The sequence below is a fragment of the Canis lupus genome, chromosome 27 (assembly GCF_048164855.1).
Source record: "Canis lupus baileyi chromosome 27, mCanLup2.hap1, whole genome shotgun sequence".
Classification (NCBI taxonomy): Eukaryota; Metazoa; Chordata; class Mammalia; order Carnivora; family Canidae; genus Canis; species Canis lupus.
Genome location: NC_132864.1, coordinates 9158400 through 9186194, shown reverse-complemented (window position 1 = coordinate 9186194; position 27795 = coordinate 9158400). Strand labels below are relative to the sequence as shown.

At 50.8% G+C, this 27795-nt stretch overlaps 1 protein-coding gene across 1 annotated transcript in view; it reads right to left on the bottom strand.

The window, feature by feature from the left end:
- Positions 1-10919: 10919 nt before the first annotated feature.
- TMEM132D (transmembrane protein 132D) overlaps positions 10920-27795 on the bottom strand; it is a 596131-nt gene continuing 579255 nt past the window's right edge. The window contains exons 6-9 of the mRNA XM_072802137.1: positions 22444-22649; positions 20194-20470; positions 17312-17503; positions 10920-14148 (exon numbers count right to left, since the gene is read on the bottom strand). Coding sequence (XP_072658238.1) covers positions 12967-14148; positions 17312-17503; positions 20194-20470; positions 22444-22649 — 1857 coding nt within the window. The 3' untranslated portion in view covers positions 10920-12966. The remainder of the gene's footprint in view (positions 14149-17311; positions 17504-20193; positions 20471-22443; positions 22650-27795) is intronic.

Genomic DNA, 27795 nt, shown 5'->3' with positions numbered 1-27795 from the left:
ACAGTGACGGTGAGTCCTGCTTGCTGAGCACTTACTATAGCCAGGTGATGCGCCTCATTCCCTCACTAGCCAATGCCGTGTGTGCTATCACCACCCCCACTTTCTACGTATAACAACTGATGATTGTAAACAGGAAAGCATCGAGCTGGGAAATGGCAGAGCAGAAGTTCAAACCAGACCCTGTGCAACCCCAAAGCCTGCACTCTTCTTTTTCTGAATTGCTTCTTCCATGAGATGGGGCAGCAGTAGTAGCCAGCTCATACCCTCACCTCCAAAGCCCTGAGGCCCTGACTCTTGACCTATAGACTTCACTGCAATGCATAGGGTAGGCTTCTCCAGTTAAAGATGATGCCCAGTGACTTTTCTTACAACCTCTACCTGTTCTGGGTTCCCTTGCCTCTGGGGAGCACAATAAAATACATATATACTTATATATATAAATATGTATATAAATGAAGATATCTAAATTGTGTGTATGTGTATGTGTGTGTATATATGTATGTGTGTGCACATGCATGTGCATGTGTATAATACACACTCATCTCCACACATATCCAGCCAAGGCGACTTCAATCAATGGATCTTCTTGGCACATGCCTTTGGAAGACCCCACGAAATGGGCTTTCAGAGAGGTGGTATGTCAGGACCTGAGCAGAGATTGCTCACTGTCCCCAGAATCCATTCTTTCTGTCTTCCTTTTAGTAAAAGGATCTCCCAAATTTGCGCCAGGCACATGGCTGCCCATCTGGTGACATTTCCCAGTATCCCTTGCAGCTCAGGGTGGCATGGTGACGAGTCCAGGCTAATGGTATGTGAGTGGAAGAGGTGTACAACTCCAGAGTCATGTCTAAAGAGAAATCGCTCCCCTCCCCCTGCAGCCTTTTATTTCTCCCTGTGGGTTGGGATGAGGGCTCTGATTTGGTAAAGGAGAGAGGTCCTCTACCAGAAGAAATTCTGCCTCCCTTGGGGCAGGTGGAAATGTTTGGAGATGCTGAGGCTGAGAAAGGATGTGATGTACATCTGTATCTTCTTTTTCCTGCAAGTTTAGCTTGTACCTCATACAGGACTTTATCAAAATGTAAGGCATCAGAGATCCCGAATGACTGTGGCCTAGATGCCATACTAGGAGAACAGACATGCCCTGTCATTATCAGGAAGCATATACGAGGAAGGTCAGTTTTCTCAGATAGAATGTTTGATTGCAGGCACAAAACTGACTCCCATTCATTCAAGTGGAATATAATTTTCTGGAAGGCCCTAGAAGTTCACAAATGCATTGAGGAAAGAGGAAACAGAGAGGAGCATAGCTTTAGAGACTGGGAAGCAGGAATGACCCTAAGTAGGGATGAGTGTGTTGAACAGGCTTCGATGGGATGGATGTATTTTAGCTGCCTCTTCTGGCCTTGGGTCACTCGTTTGAGAGTTAATGGCTGGAGAGAGAGCATGTACCCAGTTAACCAAGCCTAGAATGTGCCCACCTGCTGGCCGGCACCCAGCAGTGATGAGAAGGCTCTGAGTCAAAGAGTGTCCAGGTGACTTTTGACTCCTGGGCAGACAGCCAGCTGTTTTTACTGTTCCACAGAGAATGCTCACAACCTAGGTGATCCCAAGTAATTTGGAGTGTCACTAGAAAGTGGGATTGGATAATCCTGTAGCCCTAACCAGCAAGCACTGAGTGGGGAGTCAGGAGACAAGGTTCAACTTCTGGCTTTGTTACTTGTAAGCCATGTGACTCTGTGAAAATCCCTTTGACTTTCTGTGCCTGAAGCTCGAGGCTAGGCTCTCTCACATGCATATACCCCTGCACAAAGTCGCTCAGATCCACTCAACCACTCAATATGCTCAACTGTTGCTGGTAATAGATGTTTCTCCCTGCCAAGATGTATATATTGACACATAGGGCTCAGGCTATCTGTCTGTACAATTATATATCAAAAAATGGAAAATTTTAAGTGCACACATTGTGTCTCACTTATTTGAAGAGCATTGAGACAGGGTGAGGATTATTTTCAAAGCCTTCATATACTTTAAAGCATCTCAGAAATTGGGAAGAAACAGAACAGAATTTACTGTGCTGTGAATATTCCATATAGCCAAAGAGAGGCAACTAGGGAATCTCATCTCCCCTTCATCCCACAGGAAAGGTCCCGAGGTTGAACCTCTGATGCCCATCGATCTACCTGGGGAGTGGAGAACATGGCCAGGAGTTGAGCACTGAACTTCAGGGCAGCCAATTCTTTGTTCTCTTTAGGAGCAACTAGAGCCTTAATTGACCTTGGTTGATCTTTCCTGCTATCAATTTCCTTTTTTTATGAAAATAAGATAGCTTACTCAAATATTTCATGAGGACTGTCATGTGATTTGAAGGGAGAGGATTGCTGAGGAGTGGGTATAGGGTCAACTTTGGGCCAGTGGAAGCTTTCCATTCCCTCCTGGTGATATGGTGACTGGTTCAAGGATGGGCGCATAACTCAGATTAGATCAAGGACTCCATTTCTAGATTTTTGTTGAAACCGTTGGGAAAGAGACAATCCCTTTCCTTAGGGGTTTTCTGAGCAGTTGGATGTAAGCTCATCAATATAGAGAAGACTATTTTTGTTGGTAGCTGGAGAGAGCCTACCTGAGAAGGTGGTGATCTCCAGCATCCAAGGTGGCACACCATGGTTCTTACCTCCAGGTATTCAGGGCCTTGTGTGGTTCCCTCCCACGCTAAGTACAACCACTCAGTGTAACTGTGAAAATACCAGAAATGATGGCGTGGGACTTCCACAATGGGGTCATGAAACATGCTATGGCTTCCTTCTTGCTGTCTCTTGGATCCCTGGCTCTGGGGGAAGATGGCTGCCATGTGTAAGGTTACTCAAGCAAACTTGAGCAGAGCTGAATGTTCAAGAATCTCAAGCAAGCACTAACTTTTCAGACAAGTGGGTGAGCTGCCCTGAAGTGCATCATCCAACCCCAGCTAGGATCTGGTGGCAACCTCACAAGAGACCTGAGCCACCCCCACCCCCCCCAGTGAACCATGCCTAGATGTCTGGCCCTCAGAAAGTGTGATGAGTAATACACATCGTTGGAAGCTGCTAAGTTTTGGGGAGATTGCTGTGCAGCAGTGAATCATGAACACACATTATTATTTTGGGCAGTGGTTACTCCTACTGTAGGAATACCTAGTCTTGGTGTTCCCTCCTAGGCAGAGGGAGAAGCAGGCTCACTGTGGGGGGTCTGATGCAGGACTTGATCCCAGGACCCCGGGATCATGACCTGAGCCAAATGCAGATGTTCAACCACTGAGCCACCCACATGCCCCAGGGAATGCGGGCTTCTTAAAGCAACCTGACCCAGTTCTTCCAGATGGGATTGTCCAGAAGATGAATCCTGCCCTAGTAAGCAGCCCACACAGTGGTCTGGCTGCGGTGTTTCCGAGGAGGAGACAGCCCTGCATTCACTGAAATTCCAGTGGGGGATTTTCTGGGCCACAGGTTCATTTAACCTGTTTCTCTTTCTCTCTCTCTCTCTCTCTCTCTCTCTCTCTCTCTACCACAATTATTTTCAAATACCTTAAGGAGAACACTGAGTTTTGCATATTCCTTGAGGCTTTTTAAAATGGGAAGGATTTAGATTTTGTTTATTTATCCATGGGGGGAAAAATGCAATTTGGAAAGTCTTCTTGCTTATAGATGGCTGGGCTCTGCCTCAGGGGTCCCTCCAGGTCCGGTGCCTCTCTTCTCTGCAGTGAATTATAGGTGACAGTCATGGTTGGCAAAGTGCCCCTTGGGAATGTGGTGATCCCCACAGAACAGCGAGGCCACTCTCATGTGCGGTGACAGTGGTGCCAGCACACAGGAAGGATGGGAAGGTGAGAGGGAGGAAATAAGGAGCACGCCCCTCGGGGACAGATGGAGTCCACAATCACCCCAGATAGCGGAAATGGGTGGAACCTTTGGGGGAAGTGAACATTTTGTTTGTTTGTTTGTTTGTTTATTTATAAAATTTATTTATTCATGAGAGAGAGAGAGAGAGAGAGAGAAAGAGAGAGGCAGAAATACAGGCAGAGGGAGAGGCAGGCTCCATGCAGGGAGCCTGACGTGGGACTCGATCCCAGGACTCTAGGATCACACCCTGGGCTGAAGGCAGCACTAAACCACTGAGCCACGGGGACTGCCCGGAAATGAACATTTTGAAGTATCAGTGGGATATTTAGCTTCATTGCGTGACTTGATAGATTTTCTTGGGTTTACATTTTCCTAAGATCATGGGAAAAGGGGAGGGGCTAAAAGAAAAACAAGGATCTCATCTTCTTTTTTTTAAATAATAAATTTATTTTTTATTGGTGTTCAATTTGCCAACATATAGAATAACACCCAGTGCTCATCCCATTAAGTGCCTCAAAATGGATGAAAGATCTAAATGTGAGACAAGATTCCATCAAACTCCTAGAGGAGAACACAGGCAACACCCTTTTTGAACTCGGCCACAGTAACTTCTTGCAAGATTCGTCCACGAAGGCAAAAGAAACAAAAGCAAAAATGAACTATTGGGACTTCATCAAGATAAGAAGCTTTTGCACAGCAAAGGATACAGTCAACAAAACTAAAAGACAACCTACAGAATGGGAGAAGATATTTGCAAATGACATATCAGATAAAGGGCTAGTTTCCAAGATCTATAAAGAACTTATTAAACTCAACACCAAAGAAACAAACAATCCAATCATGAAATGGGCAAAAGACATGAAGAGAAATCTCACAGAGGAAGACATAGACATGGCCAACACGCACAGGATCTCATCTTCATTGTGAGCTTTGGTCCCAGCAGCTGAGGCCACGCTGAGGTCAGAGCCGGTGGTCGGCCCCGGCCCCCGCTGGGAAGGGGCAGGAGAGCCCCGTCCCCTCCCCTCCCTGTGGCTGCCCGGCGGGTGGGCACAGCGAGGTAGGCCTGAGCCGCCACGGCACCTGCAGCCCCGAGTCCTCCGAGGGCACGCGGGGAAGGCGCCAGCAGCGCGGCCGGGAGAGCCAGGTGGCACAGAGGCCTCTGGGCCGAGTCTTGGGGGATGGAACAAAGCAGACAGTCCTGGGCCAGCTAATTAGTTCACAGCGGCAGGCAAGGGGTCCCCCGTGTTTTCCTTAAGCTGGTCTCAGAATCAAGAAGAGGCCCCACTGTCTAGGTGGTGCATCTGTTCTGCTTTTCCAGACCAGGTCCCCGGGGGCACCTGACGGGGTGGGGGGGAGGAATCCTGTTGCTTCCCCACACCCCCAAGTTCTCACCTCAGCATGAAGGTCTGTTCTCAGGAAGCCAGCCACTCAGCGAACTAAGTAGCATCTAATGAATATATTGTATTTAACGGGCTGTATCAATCAGGTTGCTGCTACAGTAATAAATAAAGCACAAGAGCAGTGGTGTAAGGAACACAGATCTATCTCATGTCAAGAGGGGCATGTGAGGGTGGGGTGCTCTGCAGGCTACACTCCTCCTGCCACCACGGGGGCCAAGTGTGGGGAACTCCCACTCACTCCTCATAGCCCCCATTGGGATGTTACTATGCACAGTCCTTGTCACTGTTGTTACTGTGCACAGTCCTTGTCACTGTTGTTACTGTGCACTGTCCTCGTCACTGTCAGTCACAGGGTCCCAAGTGCACCACAAGGCAGGCTTGGACTGCCCCAACTCCCACGTGCCCAAAAACTTCCAGTACAGGGAGGGGGTGCTAGAGAGGAAGGGATCCCCTTCCTGTCCATGGAGGCAGGAGAGAGCCGGGGAAGTTCTGCTCGTCAGCAGACTTTGCAGACACTCGTGTGTACAGCATGACTGGCACAACCCTGAGATTAATCTGGGAAGAAGAGGGACACTGAGTTCATACTGCACTCTGCATGCAGAAGCTCAGAAAATCAAAGTAAACCAGCAAAGGTCTTAAGAAAGAGACAAGGGCAGGTATTATCATCTGTGTGTCTCCTGAGGGCAGGTATTGCTTCTGACTTACTTTTCCCTCCTGTAAAGTGACCAAATCTGGACTTGCCTATTTGGCCCAGAGGAAGAGGTTGGTGTCACATCCATATGGTGCAGCAGTTAGATAGATGCCTTTTTAAAATTTCCCTGGCAACAGTTCAGTTTCCTGGTTCCCACCACGTGACCAACTTAATTTATTAGATGATGCCTTTATCACCTCTGTTCTATAAACCATTCATTGTCCATCTGTTTTCCCATCAATCCATCCAAACATAAAATCATCTGTCCATCTGTTCACCTATCCATCCATCCATCCATCCATCCATCCATCCATCCATCCTCCTCATCTCCCCATCAATCTATCTCCCATCCCCCCATCCATCCACCCAAAAATGCTTGCTTACTGGCTGCTGACTTGCTAGGCATGGCTCCAGTCATGGGGTATATAGCAGAGAGCAGGTTGGATGAGATCCTTGCTCTTTTGAAGTATATTCTATAAGGTAAGGCACACAACAAGCAAGAGAGAACATACTTAGAAAGCACAGCTCCAGAGTGCCCTGAGAACCATGAAGGGTAGAAAGGGAGAGGGTTGGGTGGGGAAGGAAGAGGAAGGCGAAGCTTCTTTAAGGTCATCAGAGCAGGCCAAGGGAAGGGACGTAGGAGCTGGGGGCTGAATGATGAGGAGAGCTTACACAGGCAGAGGTTCCAAGGTGCAGATGAGCCTGTTTTATGAGGGGAAAAGACCAAAGGAGACCAATGAGTCTGGGACTTAGTGGGAGAGCAGGACAGGGGCGGGATGAGGATGGGGTGATGGGTGGCACCACGTCACTGGGTGCCTGTGGGCCTTGGTCTGGACTCTGGACTCCACTGGAGGACGTATAGGCATCATTGGAGGGTTTTAAGCTGGGAGTGACATGATTTATGTTTTAAAAAGGTCACTCTATTAATTTTCATTTAACAAACATCAACTGTCTACTTCATAGATTCATTTAAAAGCCATGAAATACTCTGAATGCAGGGAGAGCAATGTAGAACAAGGCAGGAGCTTTTAAAGTTATGAACCAAACCACGGTGCTTTGAGTCCGTTAGCATAACTGGTGGATCAGACTTGACTGAACATCAGAGAAAAGCAGCCACAAGAAATCCAAAGTCTGGCCGATCGAGAAAGAGGCAGTGACACAGAGCATGTGGCCCATGGGACCCTCAGGGGGACCCAGCCGGAGTGGTGGGGCTCCACTGTACTCTTCACGCAGGTTATCTCTGAAGAAGGCTTGGTCTCCCTTCCACAGCCTGGCCCTCGATTTTCTGGAGTCCTGTATTTATGGCTCCAGCATGGGGGGTGTGGAAAAAGCAAGGAAACAGTAGCACATCAACTGCGTCAACTGTGTGGCAGGACCAGATCTATTCTTACGGCAAAAGTCTTTTGATTTTCCTCTTGGACACCGTCCCCTCTCTGTTCTGAGCCCATGTGGTGTAGCCCATGTGGTGTAGATGGGGGCTTACTCCCTTCCCAGCTTCCAGGCCTGGAAGGAGATACCCGTGAGCAAGGCCTGGGCCCTCTGAGCTTGCAGGCGACAGATTTGATTTCACTTCAGCTTGTGATGCAAACAGGCCTTCAGGGGTCAATTAAGGGCCTTTTTCTGAAGATGAGGGGACGACTTCTGTCTTTACTCAGATTCTTAGCTGGGAAACTAACATGGCTGGAACTTCTGGAAGCCCTTGTGTGGAAGAGCTCTGCCTGAGAATGAAGTCAAACAGGTAAGCGCAGAGCTTGGACATGGTGCAGGTAACACAGGACCCCCCAGATCAACCACTCTGGGAGTAGGACGCACCTTTGCTTGTGCAGCCTTCAGAAGACTAAATTCTGTGTTTCTATTGTTTTTCCTTTCTGAAGCCCAGTTAAAAATTTTTTTAAAAATATCATTTGCAATGAAAAGATTCTCACTAAATCCAACATCAAGACCGGTCTTCTTCCCATCTGAGGGGACTGCTTCGTCCTTGGAATAGGGTAGAATCATATCCCTGAACCCCCAAGTTATACTGCAGTCCTGGCCCTCAGAACCTGTGAATATGACTTGATTAGGAAAGGGTCTCTGCAGATGGAAGTGAGTTACGATGTGGTCAAACTAGAACAGGGCAGATCCTAATCCAGTGACTTATGTCTGTGTAGGAGGAGGACTATTTGGACCCAGGGAGCAGACAGAAGGAGGTGTGGTGACAGGCCATTGCCAGGACCACCAGTACCTAGGGCAGAGGCATGCATGGCAGACTTGATCATAGCCCTCAGGGGGATCCAACTCTGCCAACACACTCGGATATGGGGCATCTGGCTGCCAGGACAGTGGGGCAGTTCCTATTGTTTTAAGTCTCCCAGTCTATGGACAGTTGTTATGGCAGCCCCAGGGAAATGAACACATCTCCCCAAATTCATGTAGCTCTGGCCTTTTCCTTCTCCTACTCATACATGTATGACACACATATTTGTGTTTTTTCCCTCATAAACACATAAGTTGGGGCCAGATATAGGGCAGGTGTAAGGCCAGATTTGGTGCAGGGGTATGGCAGGTATAGGGCCAGATGTAGGGCAGGTGTAGGGCCAGGTATAGGGCAGGTGTAGGGCCACATGTAGGGCAGGTGTAGGGCAGGACTTTGAGAGGAGGGTCTTGGTTCAGGCAGGAGTTCTACTGCTCCAAGGCAGACTTCCATTAGACCTCTGGCCACAGCATCCTCTTCCCACTACCCATTTCTCCATCACCCCTTAGTCACCCCCAGGGCAAATCCAAATCATCCATGATCGCTGGACTTGGGGACACAGGCTGCCCTGGGGTGTACTCCTGGTCACTCCCATCCTACCAGAGCCCTGCTGGCTGCTGCTACAATGGCTGGGGGGATCCCCTGGAGAGGAGATCATGACCATACCTGGGAAGTGACTAACAAGGTCATTCACAGTTCTGAACCTTCCCAGAGGAAACAGATACATGCTCCCTGGCACTCTCAGGGTGTCCTGGCACAGCCCCGCTTGTAAAGTGGGTGTGGACAGAGGGTATGTAAAGACTTTTGTGGACGGGCTCATGGTGGGCCCCTGCCCAATGCTGGGTTGGCCTGTGTTGTAGTCAGCTGCCCTCAATCTGCTCACAAGTGGAGCTGCCCAGACCTTGGGCCAGAGATGGGCATTATAGGTTGAAATGTGTTCCCCCAAATTCTTGTGTTGCAGTCCTAATCTTCAGTAGTAGGTGGGACTTTATTTGGAAACAAGATCCTTGCAGATGCAATTTGTACCCCACTCCGATACACCTGGTGTCCTGATAAAAGGATGAATTCAGACACAGATGCACACACAGCGTGTGGAAATGCCATGTGAACATGAGGGCGGTGTGGGGGTGAAGCATCTACAAGCCAAGGAGTGCCAACGACGGCCAGCAAATCAGCAGGAGCTGGAGAGGGGCCTGGAACAGTCTCCCCCACGGCCTCAGAAGGAGCCGACCCTGCTGCCGGCTGACCCTGGGACTTCTAGCCTCCAGACTGTAAGACAGGAAATTTCTGTTTTCACAGCCCCAGGTCTGGGGAAGCGTGGAGGCGGCCCTGGCGGCCCAACTCACCTGACGACAGACCAACCACGACAGGCCAGCCACGACCAACACGAAGGACACGGCTCCTGCTGCTCTGGGGGTCTCCGTCAGCAGGTGGGGAGCTCACTGGCTCCAAGGGCCCCACGGGAGCAGAAACAAGGATGCAGGCGGGTGTGGGGGAAAGCAGGACAGCTGCACTCTATTCACATTCAAAAGGCACTCTGTTGGAAAAGCGTTTTGTCAAGACTTTCAGATCGCTTCTTCTTTCTTGAGTTCCGAGCACAGAGACGGCGTTACAGGCTGTGTGAAGTCGTGTTTGTTAGACAACAACGGTCTGTGTTTTCATGGGAGACACACAGGGCTGTTCTCTCTTTCGAACAGCAATAGACTTTTCCCTAATTGTCTTGGGAACACACAACGTCCCTCTGCCTATATTTTCTTTTTGCACTTTTGGATAGAGATGTGACCAGGAAGGACTACTTCTCTATTCTAGGGAAAGTGGTAGCAAAGATGGCAAGTCAGTCAGGGAGACAATCTGGGTGTCCTGTCCGGAGGTGGCAATAGCAAATCCACTGTTTCCAATGAGGGCCAAGTGGGGTTGTAAGCCTCATTTTACCAAAGTGTCTGTTTTCAAAAGAAAATAGTTCAATATTGACTCAGTTTTTGTCTATTCTGTAATCTATCATCCTTTCTATAATTTATGATGGATCTGAAATTTATTTTGATGTCATCCTTTGCCTGGTTAGCTGTAACATTCTCAAGAGCAGTCATGTCACATTCAGTGCACCATCTCCAGTGCCTGCAACAGGTCTAAGCACATAGTAGGTGCTCAGTAAATACCAGGTGAATAAGTAAGTGATCCATCATTTGATACTGTTGCATGGATCCAAGGATTTCATACAACTTCTCTTTCTGTGGAATGGTCTCAGGCTGCATTTGGCCATTGGAGGAATCTAAAAATCAGCCTTTTTCATTCAGCCCAGAGCCACCGTGGGCACACCTCAGGAAGCTGACATCTGAATATATGTGTGAGATCCAAAGGAAAGACAGCAATTTTGCTTGCTGCAGCCCAGAGGGAGCTGGGATATACGCTTGCCTGACATGGTTCTCACTTACCACCATCAGTCAGCAGGCTTTTAGCAGGGAATTGCACATGTGATTTATTTGAAAATCCTTTCAGGTCTTGAAGGACAGATAGTTAGTACATAATGCACTTTGTCATCATGTGTCAACATTGTCTTGATGCAGAGAGTAACATTACACCATGTAAGAGTGTAATTGGATTGTGCTGGGATCCTTAAATCTGCATTTTCATTTACCAAAGCCACAGCATTTGGAGAGCCATCTGCAATCGGGCGCCAGCCCCTCGGAGGGTTTCAGTGTGTAGAAAAACAAAGGACAGCCATAAAGCTGCTGAATGCAAACTTTATATTTACAGTCGGTAAGTGTATAAACATATATTACATTCTTACGATCTACAATACATTCTGCAGGGGGATGGATGTGAGAGTGGGCAGCAGCTGCCACATGAAATTGGACATCACGCAGGTACGAAGGGAAAGAAATATCAGGAAGTCGACTGAAAGCAAAGGAGAGTCATGGAGAAGGGCTGACAGTGTCATCGCCCAACCAGACAAGGTGAGTAGACTCGGGGACGGGAGCAGGTGGCTCAGGGCTGCTGGAATCCCAGTGGAAGAGCAAATGGGGAGCACCTCATTTAGGGGGTGCTAAGGTGGGAAGGCTGAGCTGGTGGAAGTGACACCCGTGATCTAAGGGGAATTCAATTATATTCATTAGAGAGGGGGTGTGAGGAAGGAGGAAGGGGAGAAGAAGAAGGAAATGAGAAGGGGGAGGGAGAGACACAGAGGAAGCAGAGAAATAGGGTCAGGGAGAGACAGAGACAGAGAGAAGGAGAGAAAGCAGAGAAGAGCATCACGGAGCAGAAAGACAAAGTGACAGAGGGCAGGGACTGGGAGAGAGCCGGCCTCGCTGTGCTCCCCCTGCTGTGCTCTCTGGGTCTGGCCCTCCTTGCCTGGGACCTCCTGCTCCTCCCGCCTTGGTGGGACCTGGAGCCGGGACAGGAACCCGCTCCTCTCTCCCCACACCTGACCTTCTTACCGGCTCCATACCTGTGCAGGGAGTTTGGGACACATTCAAAATCACTCTGATTTCAAACAACCACATTAAAGCTCTCAGGACAGGCAGGGCCTCCCTCTCTCCCCCAAGGGCAGGCACCTCTGTCCCTCCATCCGTCCAAGCCCGCACAGGGGTATGGATGGGCCTCCTGAGGCCCACCTGCAGCACGGCGGGCCCCGGCTCACCCAAGCTCCCCAGTGCCCCCCACACCACACCGACACCCACGTTAATCTCTGCAGCTGGGTCCGGGGGGACCCAGTGTGGACGGAGACCTGGTGTGGCCGTCCACAGGGCCGTCACAAAACGGCTCTCTGGTCCTTCCAGAGGAGCAGAGGGACCAGTGTCCCTTGGTGTTGAATTCACCGTGACAACCGCTTCTCCTCTAAGATCCGCCTCTTCAAGGAAAGGACACGAGTGATGTTTGCCTGGTGGGCCCACTGCAGAATGTCACCTGGAACTGATGCACAGGCCACGGGGAGAGGGTGGGTGCTGGAAAGGCACCCAGTGCCTACGGGTGAGCGGCAGCTTTTAGAAAGCTGGCAGGGCAGTGGAGTACAGATTCAAACACAGCGATCTTGCCCCCCAAAGCCTGGTTCTTTGAACAGGATTGACATCCTGTGCCCTATATCCCTCGTTTATAAAGAAAGAAATGCCCCACATTGCCCAGAGGGTTTGTTCGTTTGTTCTGGATATCTAGTTACAAAAAGACTTGTGGCCTACTTGCCCATGTGCTCCCCTTCAATGCCTGTCAGCAGCTGCAGTGCCTGGGTCTAGGGAAGATGACATCCCGCCGTGACACCCGCTGGGAGCTGCCCACACTCAGGACGCTGCCCCTGGTCCCACTCGCGATGGGATGTGTGCCTCGGCTCAAATCACTCACTGCCTCCCATCCATCCACTCCCATCGATGCCCCTGAGTCTTGGCGTTCTGCAGTCTGCGGATAGTGAATTCTGGACCCATGTGGATTCCACAACATCCACAGGGCTTTGATTAAAGAGAGAAAGAGAGGGGCGGACAGAGGGGGGCTGTTCTCTCCTGGAACCTCTCAGAAGCTCAGTGATTCAGAACTCATTTTTTCTTCCAAGTTTTAAAAATCTTGCTGTGCACAATCCGTCTCGTAACACCAGCCAAGACACTGGATGCCAGAACGTGTGCACCAATCCTGACATGGGATAGGTGTTGTCTACCAGGGCTCTCCTGATATCGGGGCGATCTTATGTGGTCCTGTCACTTCACTCTTTCCCGGGGGCACCCTTGCCACACATCCCCAAATTAAAGGCTGAGAGGTGAGTGAGAACCAGCGTCTGCAAGTGTCCGGCTACACATCCTCATGTAACCTTTCCATGTAGCTGTGTGGCTGTCTGCTCTCCTCAGGGTCCAGGTCCTGGCAGACCCAGCTCACATCCTCACCACTGGTCGATATGGAGTTCACAGTGGGACATCCTTCATCCGAGGGGATGGTGGTGAACGTGGTGAATTTTACTCTTTTCCGTTTCGAGGTAGGGGACGTTGGGGGCTCACTTTTCTGATCCTTCCCATCAGCAGCTGGGGGTCCCGAGCATTTGAACAGCTGCCCATTGATGCTCTGCTGGGAGTTTGTGCTGAGGAGATACTTACTCTCTTCGAAATCCATGCCCCTGTCAATGGCAGTGATCTGCTCATCTTGGGAGGACGCAAAGTTCGTGTGGATCTCCAGCAGTTCCGACCGGTGGCTCAACCCAACCCAGTCGTGGGAGTGACTCATACCTTCTTGCTCCTCGAAGGGAACCTGTTTGCGCCTGTACTTCAACGCAAAGGCCACGCAGTTGATGAGGAAGACCATAATGGCCAGACAGAAGACCCCCAGCAGAGCGTACATGCCGATCTCCAGGTCACTCAGCCCTTTGGATGCCTGGGTGAGGCCATTCTCGTCCATCTCCCCATTGTCTCTGGGCAGGTCCCCCTGGGTGGGGAAGCTGGTGAGGTCGATGGGGATGGTCTGCAGATGGCTGTCATCAATTAAGAGGCTTCCCTGGCTGTTCTTTCTCTGGAACGTTGACTTCTCTGTTGTAGATCCTCTTCCTTCCACGAGCCCCATAGAAGAACTGCCATAGGACTGTCCCCCCTGACTCCCCCATTCTTGAGAGGGTTTTTTGGCTCTTCTGTCACCAACATTATCTTCTAGGTGAACTCCTGAGCCAGTGTATCTGCTGTCACTGGCATTGGGGTTAGCATCATTTTGGCCAAACTTAACTTTGACATTGGCTGTTCCCACAGCCAGCACACTCTTCCGCTTGGATTTCTGGCATGATTCGCTAATGATCATCTCAACTTTCACCAGAGCACCCTGCCCTTCGGTTTCAGCAGCGATTACAGGCCACTTGAATTTGGGGTCTTGGTGGATGGAGACCACTTTCTCATCCAGGGATGTGGTCACCAGGGAGAAGTCTTTCCCATCGTAGATATCCAAGGGGGTGATGGAGCCGTCACTGAACTGGACCCAGCAACTGATGGCTGCTTCCTGTCAAATAAAATAAGTCAATGAGCACGGGCCCCAGAGCTCACAGAACACCAAGTCTTTGTAAAGTAGGCATTCAGTGGCAAAGATGATGCAACAAGAACAATCACTTTAAAGCAGTGCGGAAATAAGAGACCACATGCATGAGGGTCATGGAAAAGAACCGATGCTCATGAAGATGCAAAACCAAAAGAACACAACACGGCATTGACATGACAGCAAAGCAGGGCCCATACCAAACACTCCATAATCAGATCTACTTTTCATCCCTGAACAGTTGAAAGAAAGATGGAATCTTTAGGTGGTGCAAGATCTACTTCTGCGTAACCATAAATCACATGTCAAAGGATGTTCCTGGTTAATGAGATCACTTATAAATGTCACTTATTTTTTTAAAAATATTTTATTTATTTATTCATGAGAGACACAGAGAGAGGCAGAGACACAGGCAGAGGGAGAAGCAGGCTCTATGCAGGGAGCCCGATGTGGGACTCGATCCCAGGACCCCGGGATCACGCCCTGGGCCGAAGGCAGATGCTCAACCACTGAGCCACCCAGGTGTCCCAAGTGTTACACATTTAAATGGAAAATACTTATTACATTATTTTTGGCCAAGGTCTGTACACATTTCAATCTCTTGGTGCTTTAGATCAACTTTCCTTGGGACGAGTCAGACCAGGCAAACCATAACAGAGGAGTTAATCTCTGACTTAATGCGAGCCTTTAATTTCAGGGAAGCTGTCACTGTGCTTGACAGTGAACTGGTGACCCCATTGCTTCCTCTCTTCCCTAGATCTTGGAGAACCTGCTCTACCCAGAGCCCAAAAGAATGAATAGCCTGGAGAGGCACATGACCCCACACACCCAGCCACAATGCCATGGTGGATTGGACCAGGGACAAAGTGGCCATCAGAGCTGTTCATCTCAGCAGCTCTGAGCCAGTGGCTATCTCTTTCTCTCTCTCTCTCAAATTTGAAATAAGACAGATGGAAGTGAAGACTTAGCTGTGGGAAGACAAGTGAAGGCTCAGGTAAGACTGGGGGGCGGGGCAACCAGAATAAGCAAATGTCTGGGCCCAACATTTATCACAGGGAAAGGAAAAAAATACACCAAAACAAAGCCACAGGGGAGGGAGTGCGGGCATGTGGATACCCCACCTCCTCTGAGTTCCTGCAGCTGGGGTCTGTGAAACCCTGGTAATAAACCCCTCGTTTTTCGAGCTTGCTTGAGTGGATTTCTCTTTCTTGCAACCAAAGAACTCCCAGGGGACCATGAGTGAAGCCAGGTTTCTTCCGGAGCTGTTTGGTCTCTGGAAGTAGGAAGAACCCCTCCAGTGTGATGGGTGGCTTCTGGTCCTCTTGCAGCTCAGCCACTAAATACTGCTATTGTCAGGTATTGGCTTAGACCAGCCACTCACTACAGAATGCTGCCAAGACACAGCGCAAGGGCCCCTGGGCATGACACTGATTCAACCGGGTTCTTCCAATCTGCCATGAAATTGGAGCAGGAAACTCAAACGCCATTGGATTTCCCAAAACCTAAGTGTCAGAGCCAAGTGCATGCGTGGACTAAGGGCCATCCAAACCAAGTATGGGCAGACCACAGGGTAGTGTGTTCAGCTCTGCATGTTGGAAATGGATTAGCTCTTTGGCCTCATTCTCACTGTCTTATTGCTTCCTTAACTCCTGACAGGCGGTTGCCTGGTTTTTATCACCCCACGAAGAGAGAAACCAGCCCCCAGTTATTTCTCCTTTGTTATCTGTGCCTTGAATCCTGGCTGGCATTCTGCCCTGAGAAAAAGGAGGTTTGTCTTTGGCAAGAATTCATATCTGTTACTGGAATCATCTACGTTCAAGGGTTTTATAATCCAAACCCCGGCACACAACAACCATAGTGAAGGGACAGAAGGATTAGCTAAGCCCTGATGAGCGCTGAGTGACAAGTACAGGCTGGGATAAGAGGACAAGTCTGGCTCAACTTGGAGCACGGTCACAGCCTCAGCAGTGCTGGGGGTGGGGGTACTGGGGGTACAGCTGCCAGGAAGGCTTCCCACCCAGAATGGAGGCTGCCAGGAACTCCCCACATGTCCCGGAGGCTCTCCAGCACCCCCACCAGGGGACAGTCCCGCTTCACAAGCCACAGGGAGAATCAGCAGCTGAGACCACTGTCTTGTTGCTCAGCAAGCTTCACCAAAGCTTCCATACTCCCTCCATAAAATAAAGCTTACCCACCTCTAATGAGGGAGAAGGACCTATAACATTTGCAAATGTCCTGTTTCCAGCGCCTGTTGGAAAGCATCATGTCGACACACAAAAACACTTGACATCCACATAGCACACTGTCAGCAGACACTGGTCTCAAATACAGAGAAAGGAGATGCTGATGGACATCACCACAGGCCCCCTACTCCCACCCTGAGCTAACTGCAAACCTGCTGAGAGCAACTCCTCCGATCTCCCATATCGCCCCAGGCCCGCTACCCCATTTGCCTCGTGGGGACCGAGCAGCCAGCTGTGGGCACCTCCTGGCATCCCCTCTGTTTCACCACTGAGTGAAGGCAGCCACATCCGGGGCAGTGTGGGCAGCAGAAGAGAGGGAGGCAGTCCAGGCGACTACCTGAACGCACTTGGCATTGTGGTTAATGGGGAGTGGAGTCCTTGTCCAGCCCCTAATCTCCTGGCGCCCTATAATCTTTTACCCTGGGCAAACTTTTTTTTCCTTGTAGCTCTGCTTAGGGGAGCTCGGAGGCATGAGCCAGACAGTCACCTGCCTCTCAAACCCCTCTTCAGGCTGAGAAACCCACGACATGAGATCCCACTGTTCTATGGAATTCCCCAGTTGGTGACTCCACCAGATAGGTAACCTGATCTAACGTGTGACCACACTCCACAATGTGACCTTGAGCGATATATGACTCACTCGGTGTAGGACCTGCTCGATGAATCACTCTACCTAACATGTGATCTGGCCTGACTTTGGGATTCTTCCGGATGTCTCACTCACATGATGCGTGACCTCCTCTGATGTGTGACCGACCTGATGTGTGACCTAACCTGATGTATGATTCACCTGGTGTGTGACATAACCTGATATGTGACCTCACCTGATGTGTGACCCACCTGATCGGTGTCCCACCTGGTGTGTGACCCCAGCCCTGCCCCTGTACCTGTCTGGGTCTTTGCAGAAGCTCCTGAGCCACTGCAGTAGCAAAGATGGCTTTGTTGCTCCCTGGGCTGAGCTGTAGGGAGAGTGACAGCCCTGTCACCAGCTGGACCCCAAGGTCTGTGATGGTCACCTTCTCATCTAGCACGGTGATGGTCTTTTCTGCCAAGATGGCATCTGACAGAGGTGACAGGATCTGAAAGGCAGAACCAACATGTAAAGAAAAACTTTCTGTGGTCCCAGAATTTCCTCCAATGGCATAAATGATGCTCACGGAGACAGACGAATGAGCCAGAACGAACAGAATGGGTCTTTTCCATTGAAGTCTTCTTCCAAAAGACATATCTCTCTTATGAAAATATAATGTATTTTTAAAGTAACAGAAAGGTGGTGTCTGGCAGCAGATGGGGGGACCTGGTGCCTCACCCCACTCTACGGACAAACCTCACTACCCACTAGGCACCACCATGGTCCTTCAGAGGAGGAGTTAACATTGTCATTCACTGAGTGCTAGGTTTATGATTCTTGTACTGCACTGCCATTTTTCTGTTATCTAGTGCATATTTTATTTAAAATTATTTTACTTAAATAATTGATTTAAGAAATTTCACAGCATCAAGGAGAAATGATTTTGACGTGCTAGCTACATATTTATATGTTTCTCTCTTACATATGAGAGGGGAGACTGTGTCTGTGTGTCACCTGCGTCATCTCATGTATCACAGCTCACATTCCATACCTTGGGAAACACTGAGCTTTTGGGAGACCAGCTGACATCCCCAGAAACAGAGCTGTGAGTCTCTACTGTGGGTGCTAACATCCCAGAGTCTCATTTCTCCCGTGGACACCTATGGCATCCAGAGGAAATGAAGCTTATTCTCCACTTAGATCCTGCAGAGGAAATCTTGCTTTTGTGGAGCCGCTTGTCCTGCTCACCCCGCACTCAGGTTTGAAGAGTTAGCTTTGCTCCCCGTGGACGTAACCCTGGATGGCATGGCTTCCAGGTTCTTCAACCTGCTTTCCCTACATACTTCTCCCTGCGAGGTGGTGCTGATAATTATGAAGACAAATGTCAATATGGCAGTTTCCCCAAGATCTCTTAAATTCGTTTATCAAGCTCCACATTTCTATCCAAAAACCAGTTTCGGTCTCTAAGTCTGGTTGGGGCAATTCGAATGGCAGTGAGCATGAGATATGAGTCCCCAGAAGAAAGTGGACAAATGGATTTATAACCCAGGAGGACTGAGTGGGAATAAAGAAAAGGTCTCAGGACTTGCTGCCCCACCAGGACAGGGTCCGCGTTGAACACGTGGGAAGCTGGCCTACGTCCTCTACCGCAAGCCCTGACTTGTGCTATTATTCTTCTGGCCCTTATGCTACTGCTTAGGGGAGTGGTTAATGCCACGCTGGTTCCAATCTCTGACTAGTTCCAATACTGACACCTGGAGATTTAAACCAAAGATCTAAATCCCTTCAGTCTATCCACAGGTTTAGATCCTTCAATGAAAAGTCAATCGTGGAGGTTTTTGAGCTCTCGTCTAGGGCACAGATATGTTTTGTTTGACATAAATAAAACTTTAAAATAGAATTCATGGCCATGCTTTAAAAAATGAGAGGATTTCATGCAAAGAGATTTCTTGAGGGACACCTGGGTAGGTCAGCAGTTGAGTATCTATCTGCCTTTGGCTCAGGGTGTGATTCCAGGGTCCTGGGATCGAGTTACGCATCGGGATCCCCACAGGGAACCTGCTTCTCCCTCTGTCTATGTCTCTGCCTCTCTCTGTCCAGTGTCTTTCACGAATAAATAAAGAAAATCTTTAAAAAACAACAAAACAAAACAAAGAGATTTCTTGCTTTTCTGGAAAAGTTGCAACATCTGGCTGTGCTAGATTTGCATTTTCTTTGGCAGCTCTGTGGTGTGACTGGCAGCCCCGTCCTCCCCACACTCCTCATCAGGCCCCATCCTGTTCTCAGCACCTGGGGCCCAAGTGAGTTGCTGTCTTTTGGCTCACACCCAGCCTGCTTCGCTCACTGTCATCTTCTCTGGTCTTAGACACCATCGGATCATGTGACCCCTGGGTCACTTCAAATCCATTTATTTTCCTCCTCGAGTAAAATGATGTCTTTTATATACCAATCGATTTTCCAGAATGGATATGCTTTAAATCTTGCATAATCCAAACTTTCACTGATGAGCAGCAGTGTCAGAAACCCCACTGTCAGGCTAGTAGCAGGATCAGGGCAGCCATGGGGCAATCATATTTGTTCTTAGACAGGAGGTAGATGACTAAACCCAGGGGACCTCCTGGAACAGTGTCTGGGGGAGTGTTTTTTCCAAAACCCCATGTTGCACCCTTGTCCTCTCTCATCTATTCCTGGGGAACAAGTGCTTCCAAGATGATGAAGAGCATAACAACTTTGTTCCTTTCCTCAGCTTGCTTCTGAGATGTCCTAGTTTTCACATGGCCTGGGGTGGGATTTGAGGCAGCATGGCCTCACGGTGGGAGGGAACGCTGTTACACATGATGACGGTCAGTGGGGCGGGGCTCAGGGAGAAGCTGTTGGCCATGCCCACGGTCCCCATGAGGCCAACTCACATCCGGAGCTTTCTCTCCAAGGTGGTAACACCTGCCATGCTGTAGAGACAGACAGCATACTGAGCTTTCAGACATAAACCAACCAGAGAAGCCGTCCAGTGTTTGTCAAATGCAAACAACACGTGAGCAATTTCAAGACTCTTGTCATATCCTGACACCACTTATATAATTTAGGTGACAATCTCATTCACTCTAGAAAGAAATGTCCTAAGGAATGACAAACAGTTCTCATCTGGGAGAGAAGATGCAGGGATACAGAGACAGGGTCCTTGCCCTGGGGGTTGCTTACCTGAATGGTGGTCATCCCAAGCTCCTGGCCAATCAGGACTTGTCCCCCTCGCAGCTTGGCAATCCGGGGCTCCTCTACCTGCATGAAGTCATTCACTAGCTCCGTGATGTCCACCTGCCAGTCTGAGCCCAGCAGGTGGGCCAGGTGCCCGCCGCGGTCGGCCGCCTCGGCCACAAACTGGGTCAAGACCCGCACCATGGCATGCTGGTACTGGAGCGTGCAGCCGCGACCCCCCCTCCTGTCGTCGTCCTCCTCTTCCTCGCTGTCGCGAGCTGGCCTGTCAAAGAGTCAGTTCTGGTTAGTAGTTCTGACTTAGGCCAGGGGCAGGGGCTGTGCGTGGAGTGTGGCAGGGGCTGCAAAGGCGAGTGGGCAGTGAGCCAGCCTGGTGGGGCTCAGACAGTGCACGGGTGATACCCTGAATACCTGACCAAAGGTGCGACACGAGTCCTGACACTCTGAAGGAGCTGGTGTGGTCAGCAGTGCTCCAAGGTGTCCCCATTGAGCCCCACCTCCCGGAATGCAGTCGGTAGAATCTCCTCCCTTTGGCTGGGAGCTGCACCTAGTAACCTTCTTCCAGTGGAAGATTACAGCCAAAGTTAGGGGAGCTCACTTCTAGGATTCTGCTTTAAAAAGACTATGACATCTGTCTTGCTTGGTATTCTTTCCTTGGTCTTCTCTTGCTTGCCCTGATGGAGGGAGCTGCCATGTTGCGATCATCCTACGGAACTAGCCATCTGCCAGGACAACAGCCAACAAGGAAGCGGGACCCTCCGTTCCATAGCCTGTGAGGAGCCAGGGCTGCTGATGACCACGTGCGCTTGAATGCAGAGCCCTCCCCACCCTGAGCTCCAGTTGGCATCCAGACCACAGCTGTGAGAAACCCGGCTACACCCAGGCTGTGTTCCTGAGGTGGAGACACTGTGAGATCATATGCATCTTCTTTAAGGCACTATGTTTGGGGACAAGGCTTTGAGTTGTGCAGCACGAGGATGCTAGGGCTGTGTGGATGCCTGCAATCGCCCCATAAATGAGCACACAGGGGGCTAGTGTTGAACTCAAGGTAAGGTAACATGACAGTAAACACAGAAAGGACCGGGAAGCTTTGGCTTGGGGACCGATGTTAGCTGCTCCCCTCGTGTCTGACTCTTTCCATACAGTCAGTTTTTTCTGGCACATCACGGCATCCAAACAACAGCCCGGGTCTGTGGCCAGACCTGAGCTAGACAGCCCTGACGCTGTGATGCGCCACGATCAGACTCAGCCAGTCCCCTGGCACGTCCTCCCGGCCACACTAACCTCTCCTAACCCCAGTGGCTAAGGGGAGGATCCCTGCAGAAAACACCTCCTGGCCCTGCATCCTTGAAGCTGTCCCCTCTCCCAGGACCACAGGACAGACAGGTGGAGCTCCAAGGGCCGGGACGTAGAGAGTATCCCTCTGAGGAGTGCCAGCTCTCTTCCCCTGCGGAGCACGCACACAGCATGAGTGCTCCCTTCTCTAATTGTCTACGCTCATTTTCGACTTTCTCCACGTGGCCAGCATGCGGGTCCTCAAGCATGCATTTCTCTAGGATGACAGAGTCCCTGAACAAAGAGCCTGTCCTCTTGCTACTCTCTTGATCCCTGCTGACCCATGTGGATAAAGGAGACCTGTCCCCCTAGCAGATACCACCAGAGTAAAAGGCCAGGGCCATGGGTGACAGGCTCCGATTCCATCTCCGAGACCATGGAATCTCAGAGCTTCTGGGCAGGGGCACAGAAAGGGTGCCCAGGCCAGCCAGAGTCTGCTCCCAGGTCTCTCTACTGGACGTCTGTTGTTCATGCCTTCCCAGGATCAATTAGCCCTTTCTTCTGGTTCGGGTGGGATTGACCTCGTCCAGTTCCTCTGGCTCCAGCCAGGGGATGGTGGCTGAAACCTGGCCAGTCAGTGCATGTCATCACTACCGTGACTGCTTCAGGAATGGGCACATAGCCCATGGGAGGCTAACCTAACTCCAGGACTTCTGCTGGGACCAAGGGGAAAGAGAGGATGCATTTTCCGCAAATCAGGACCTGCAGGAGAAAAACCTGGTAGAGCAGGAGGCCAACATACAGCAAAGCAGCCTGAGAGGTGGGGACAGACACCATCCTTAGGCTGCCATTTGAATCCCTGGATCCAGCCATGCCTGAAATCAGCTAGTCTGCAAAGTTCCATTTTTAGCGAAGCATATTTGACTGGGGGCTCTGAAAGGGGGTTGTGACTAGCACACCCACCTTTTGTTGGAGATGATGGGCACCCTCCAGCCCTTGATCTGGTTGAGCTCGGTGTCTGAGACCTCAATCTGCAGCGGGAGCCGGGGAACCCACACTGTCATCTCCAGAGGGCTGCTCAGGTGCTGGTAGGTGAAGTTTACCACCACGTTCACCTTGCCTTTCATTTCCTTCCCATTGACAAAGACATAGTCACATCTGTCAGACACCTGTGAGGAGGAGAGAGGGGTGGGAAGCATGTGAGTTCTCACTGTCTCCCATCGCCTCGGGAACAGCAGACAAGGTGGAAGAGGTGAGGAAAAGTGCCCTCGCCCTTTGCGGGAGGATGAGCCCTGGCGTGGATGCCGCCCACTGCTCTCTGCTGCAGCACATTCAGTGGGCGTCCGACTGCTTCTCCTGGGACCCCTTCTTCTAGTCTGCACACAGCCCCCAGGCGCTGTGGGCACGCTGCTGACCTCTTTTGCTGCTCCTCCTCTGCCAGGTGGCCCATCCCTTGGGTGCCAGGAGCAGTGCCCTCAGCTACCTGGTAGCTGTGTGCTGCCCGTGTGCCTCTTGGCCCGCCAGCCCCTGTTTTGCCTGGAGGAGGGACAGTCTGGGTGCATGGCCACCACGCCAGGTGCCTCCTGTGGTCTGGCTGAGGCCAGTTTCACTGGAACCACCCTGCTGGGTTTCCCTCACCTGTGCACCTGCGGGTCCTGTGTTCTCTTGCTCCCATATGGATTTCCCCCAGAGAACATCCCTTCACAGTCATCGGGACGGATCTGATGCATACTCTTCATGGTTCCTTACTGAGTCCCTCAGGACTTCTCCCCACCTGCCCAACAGGGTCGCTACCCCCATTGGTTTCTCTTCCTTCACGTGTCCTGTCCTGCCCCCCACTCCCTCGCTCTTCCTCATGGAGCCACTCCCCGGGTAAGCCCATGTCCCAGGCTCTGTGTCCCCGACAATCCAGACAGGGAGATGCAGGTGCACGTTAGCTCATGCCATCCCTCCCTGGGGCAGGGGCAGAGCATAGCTGGGCACGGAGGGGGGGGGTGTTCTGCAGTCCGAGGTCTCAGCTACCTCCCCGTGCAATGCTTTTCCTCCTGCCTGCGTCTGAAAGAAGAGCCGAGTTCAGTGAAGGGGTCTCCCCTTCCTCCAGTCCTGGTTTTCTAGCAATCCAGGGGCATTTCTCCTCATTCTAAAGAAGTGGGTAAGTGTGCCGGGCTAACTCGTAGCCCCAAAGAAGTCAGGTCCTAAGCCCCTGGAACCTGGCAGTGTTACCTTTTTTGGCAAAAGAGACTTAGCAGACCTAGTTCAGTTAAGGATATTGGGATGGGCATGTTATCGTGGGTCATCTGGGTGGGCTCTGAGTGTAATCTGAGTGCCCTTAGCAGGAAGGAAGCAGAAGGAGGTTGGTGGCTGCGGCGCAGGAAGGCCACGTGCCATGTGAGCAAAATGCCACGCAGCAAAATGCCACGCTGCTGACTGTGATGACACAGGACAGGACGGAGACACCTCCAGAAGCTGGAGAGGCAAGGAAATGCTTCCCCCTTGAACCTCAGGAGGGAGCGCAGCCCGCTCACCTCTGGTGCCCAGACTGCTGAACTGCCTCCAGACTCCTGCCCTCCAGAAAGTGCTGTGTGACATCCCAGGTGTGCAGTGGTGTGTTCCAGCAGCCCCCGCATGTGGACAGAAGCCCAAAGTGAGTGTGGAGGGAGCACCCACATTTACTGAGCACCTAACACACGTGCCGACTGGCAGCTGAGCACCATGCATGCGGTCTCAGGTGTTGTTTCACAGATGGCCAGCCTGAGGCCCCGAGACATTTGGTAGTGCTTCCCTGGGATGCACAGCTGGAAACGCAGAGCCCAGACCTGCGGCCAGTCCACACTGCTGCCTCCTCCTGCAGCTGCCCCATCCCTGCCTGAATGGTCCTCCCTTCAGTGCTCAGAGGGGTGTGAAGAAAGCAAAGCAGAAATTATCAGGTTGTTCAAACATCTGTGGCGAGGCAGCAGCGATACCAAACACACAAAGGGGCACCAAGAGCTTCGGCGTCTGAAGATGGTCAACAGCTCTGTAGAGAACCATGGACATGGGCCCGTTTACGAGTCACAGGAGGTTGTCATCCTAAGTATCTGCCAATAGCAAAAGTGCTTAAATCTGGTTGAAAGGACAAATGGAAGGGCCCAGGCGGCTTTGTCACCATTGTGGTCTGGCCACGGGTCTCCCTGCCACTGGCCTGTTATCTCAGGCTTTTTCTTGTTCAAGTCTTTAGGATTCAGGCTGAATTGTCACAGATAAGCTGAGTGGGGAATAGAGAGGGAGGGAGGAGGAGGAGGGGGGAGGGGAAGGGGGAAGGAAGGAATGGAGAGGGCGGGAGGGAGAGGACGGAGGAGGAGGAAGGAAGAGGGAGAGGGAAGGGGGAGGGAGGGGATGGAGGGAGGAAGGCCCAAGTGTAAGACCTGTTTCAGGGACAGGGGCTGTTTCATGAATGTACCTTTCTGGTCCTCTTGCTGAAGCAGGTGTTCTAAGAGAAAGAGGTGAGAGAGCATCTTAGGCACGCCTGCCACCAAGAGCCTCCCATGGAAGACAGAGCAGGTCTGATGTCAATTGTGAATGTAGAGCTAAGTCTTCATGTTGTGTTTTGGTTTGCTTTTTTTTTTTTTGAAATTCAGTGTTAATTCCTCAAAGTAATAAGAAAAAGGAGGATCTAGAGTGAAAGATGAAGGAAGGTAGGACTTCACAACCATGCACCTAGGAGCAAGAGGTGGAGGCAGCGGGGTCAGAGGCAGGAACTGCAATACTGGGGCTGGGGGCGGGGCACCCAGGTAGAGGTGTGCCATGTGTGCAAATGTGCACACGTGTGTGGGTGTGTGCGCATGTGTATATGCATGTGTGTACACATGTGCAGGGTACACACAAATGTGAGTGCATGTATGTGTGTGCTTTGTGTACACGTGTGGGCGTGCAGGTTTGTGTGCATGCAGGTGCGCACGTGTGTGTGTGTAAGGATGCTTCAAGTGTTTATGGCAAGTAATAAAAACAAACTGTCTGACTGGAGGGTCTGTGAATCTCCGCCCTTAGAGTTCTCTGGTTTTCTGCACACGGCCAGAGTCTGCGTGGAGGCCGTGAGTGGGAGTGCTCAGCAGCAGTGTCTGGCCACTGTTTGGGCACACAGAGGGACTCTCTTAGCGCACATTGTTCGACAAGGATGGGACTACCTTGATAATAAGTTGTGAGCAGGTACCATGTGTCACCTCCTTGTGGGAATACTTAATTTCCCAGGAGGGACCTCCTAGGGCTCCCTGTCCATGGTGCCAGCAGGGCTGGTGGTGGTGACTCCAGCCTCGGAGCCCCGCAGCCTGGACCCTTGAGAGCAGAGACCCCCACAAAGCTGTGGAGATAGGTGGCATGTGACAGCGGTGGCAAGCACAGCTGTCTCATTTGAAGTCGCTGATACCCCTGGATTATGTTACTTCACGTGAACCAAGCTATTTCCACCCCAGCAACATGAACAGACATGTTCTGATTACTGAATTAATAGAGAAAAAGTGCACCAAATTAACAGATTTTGTGGATTGGGGGAGGGGGATGAATGAGACACATGAAGGCAGATGAAATAATGAGGAGTGGGGGTGGCTAGGAAGATCTTAATTCCTGAAAACACAACATAAGCCAGGAACGTAACTGGGGTCTGACTCCAGGGCCAGAGGACTTGGTTATAAATAAGCATCTTTCCATAATGCCCAATGTAGGGGACCCCACCCACCAACACTTCCTAATACTAAGGCTTTATAAGGATGGAAAGGGGGTGCAAAGGAAGAAATGAAATTCTAGAAGGAGCGACTTGTGGCCTTGAACTCTTCACCTTGGACAAGGCTCTGGGGGGGATTGGAGGGGATCCGAAGAGAGAACGAGATCCCACCCAGGAAGGACTTTGCCAGTGAATGAAAGGGGGCGTCCGGAGCCTATGCGCTGGATAGTTCAGGGGCACAGCACCTACCTGGGGGTACCGATGTTCATAATCGCACAGTTTGGGGACCACGGTGCTAATGGGCCCTGCTTGTTGCCATTTTTGAGGGGACCTCAGCCTGGGTGTGTCAGGAATCTTTGTCTATGACTCAGCTTGGGCTGTGAGTCAGGGGGCTACCGCCTTGCTGGCTCTCCTGGTCCCTTGTTGCTTCCAAATGTGGTTTAGCCCATCCAGGGGATGCAGAAAAGGGGAGTGTGTAAAAATACCCCAGAGAGAAGGAGAGGGAGAGTCACATGGAAGACATAATTCAGTTAAAGATTTGGAGATGAGATTATCTTGAATTTGGGGGCAGGCTGCAAAAGCAATCAGTATCCTCGTAAGGGAAAAATAGGGGGAGATTTGGCAGACAGAAGAGGAGGAGGCCTTGTGGAGATGAGGCCGATGTAGCAGGGACCACATGTGGCCACACGTGAGAGCACTGGCTGCCTCGAGCCCCTGCAAGAGGCAGGAGCAGACTCTGTCCTGGAGCCCCCAAGGGGGCATCATGCAGGCTTCTAGCCTCCAGAACTGTGAGGAAAGCATTCCTTTGTTTGAAGACGCAAGCTCATGGTGACTTGTCAGAATGGCCACAGGAGACTAACCCATCACCTGGGCATGGCTGTCTGTGCTCTGTGCCCCAATTACAGGCCTTACTTCTGGGGCTTTCCTCATTGAGCCTCTTGCACAAAGCACCAGCCCACAGCTGGGTCCAGGGAACCTGACTGAAGGCTGGGCCCACCCTGAGATAGGAAGATACCAGCCTGGTTCCCCAAGAGCCCACCTGGGTCTGCCTGCATCCTGTGGTCTCCGCAACAGCCAGATGGGCAGAACTTGCCCATCTGGCCCTCAGGCCCCCATCTCCCTGACTGTCATCAGATGAATGGACACACGGATCAGTCCAGATGAGCAGACAAGACCTGGCCATTTCTTCCGAATGACCCTGCATGGTGCTAACGGTGTGAGGGAAAGATTGGGTGGGACTCAACCCTCTCTCAGAGTCTGCTTCCAGCCAGCTGTGCCATTGTAAGGATATTGTTAATAATTTGGACTCTGCTATGCACAGTCCATCACTTCTGTGAATTTAATGCCATTCCTCTTTCCCTGAATGCTGTAGGAATTTAAGTCTTACTTAAATTATCACTAACATTCATGGTAAAATTTATGTTCTTCTATTTTTTTTCTTTCCTTTTTTTCCCCCAAAGAGCTAGAGGTAAGGATGTTAAAATTCTACCCCTCCACCCAGATTTGGCAAAAGTAAACAGCCGACAGGAATATTTGCATTCAATTCCCAAGCCAGGTTTTACCTGTTTGAGATTAGTCTTTATCCTGCACAAAAATCATACCGTTAATAATAGTGGGAA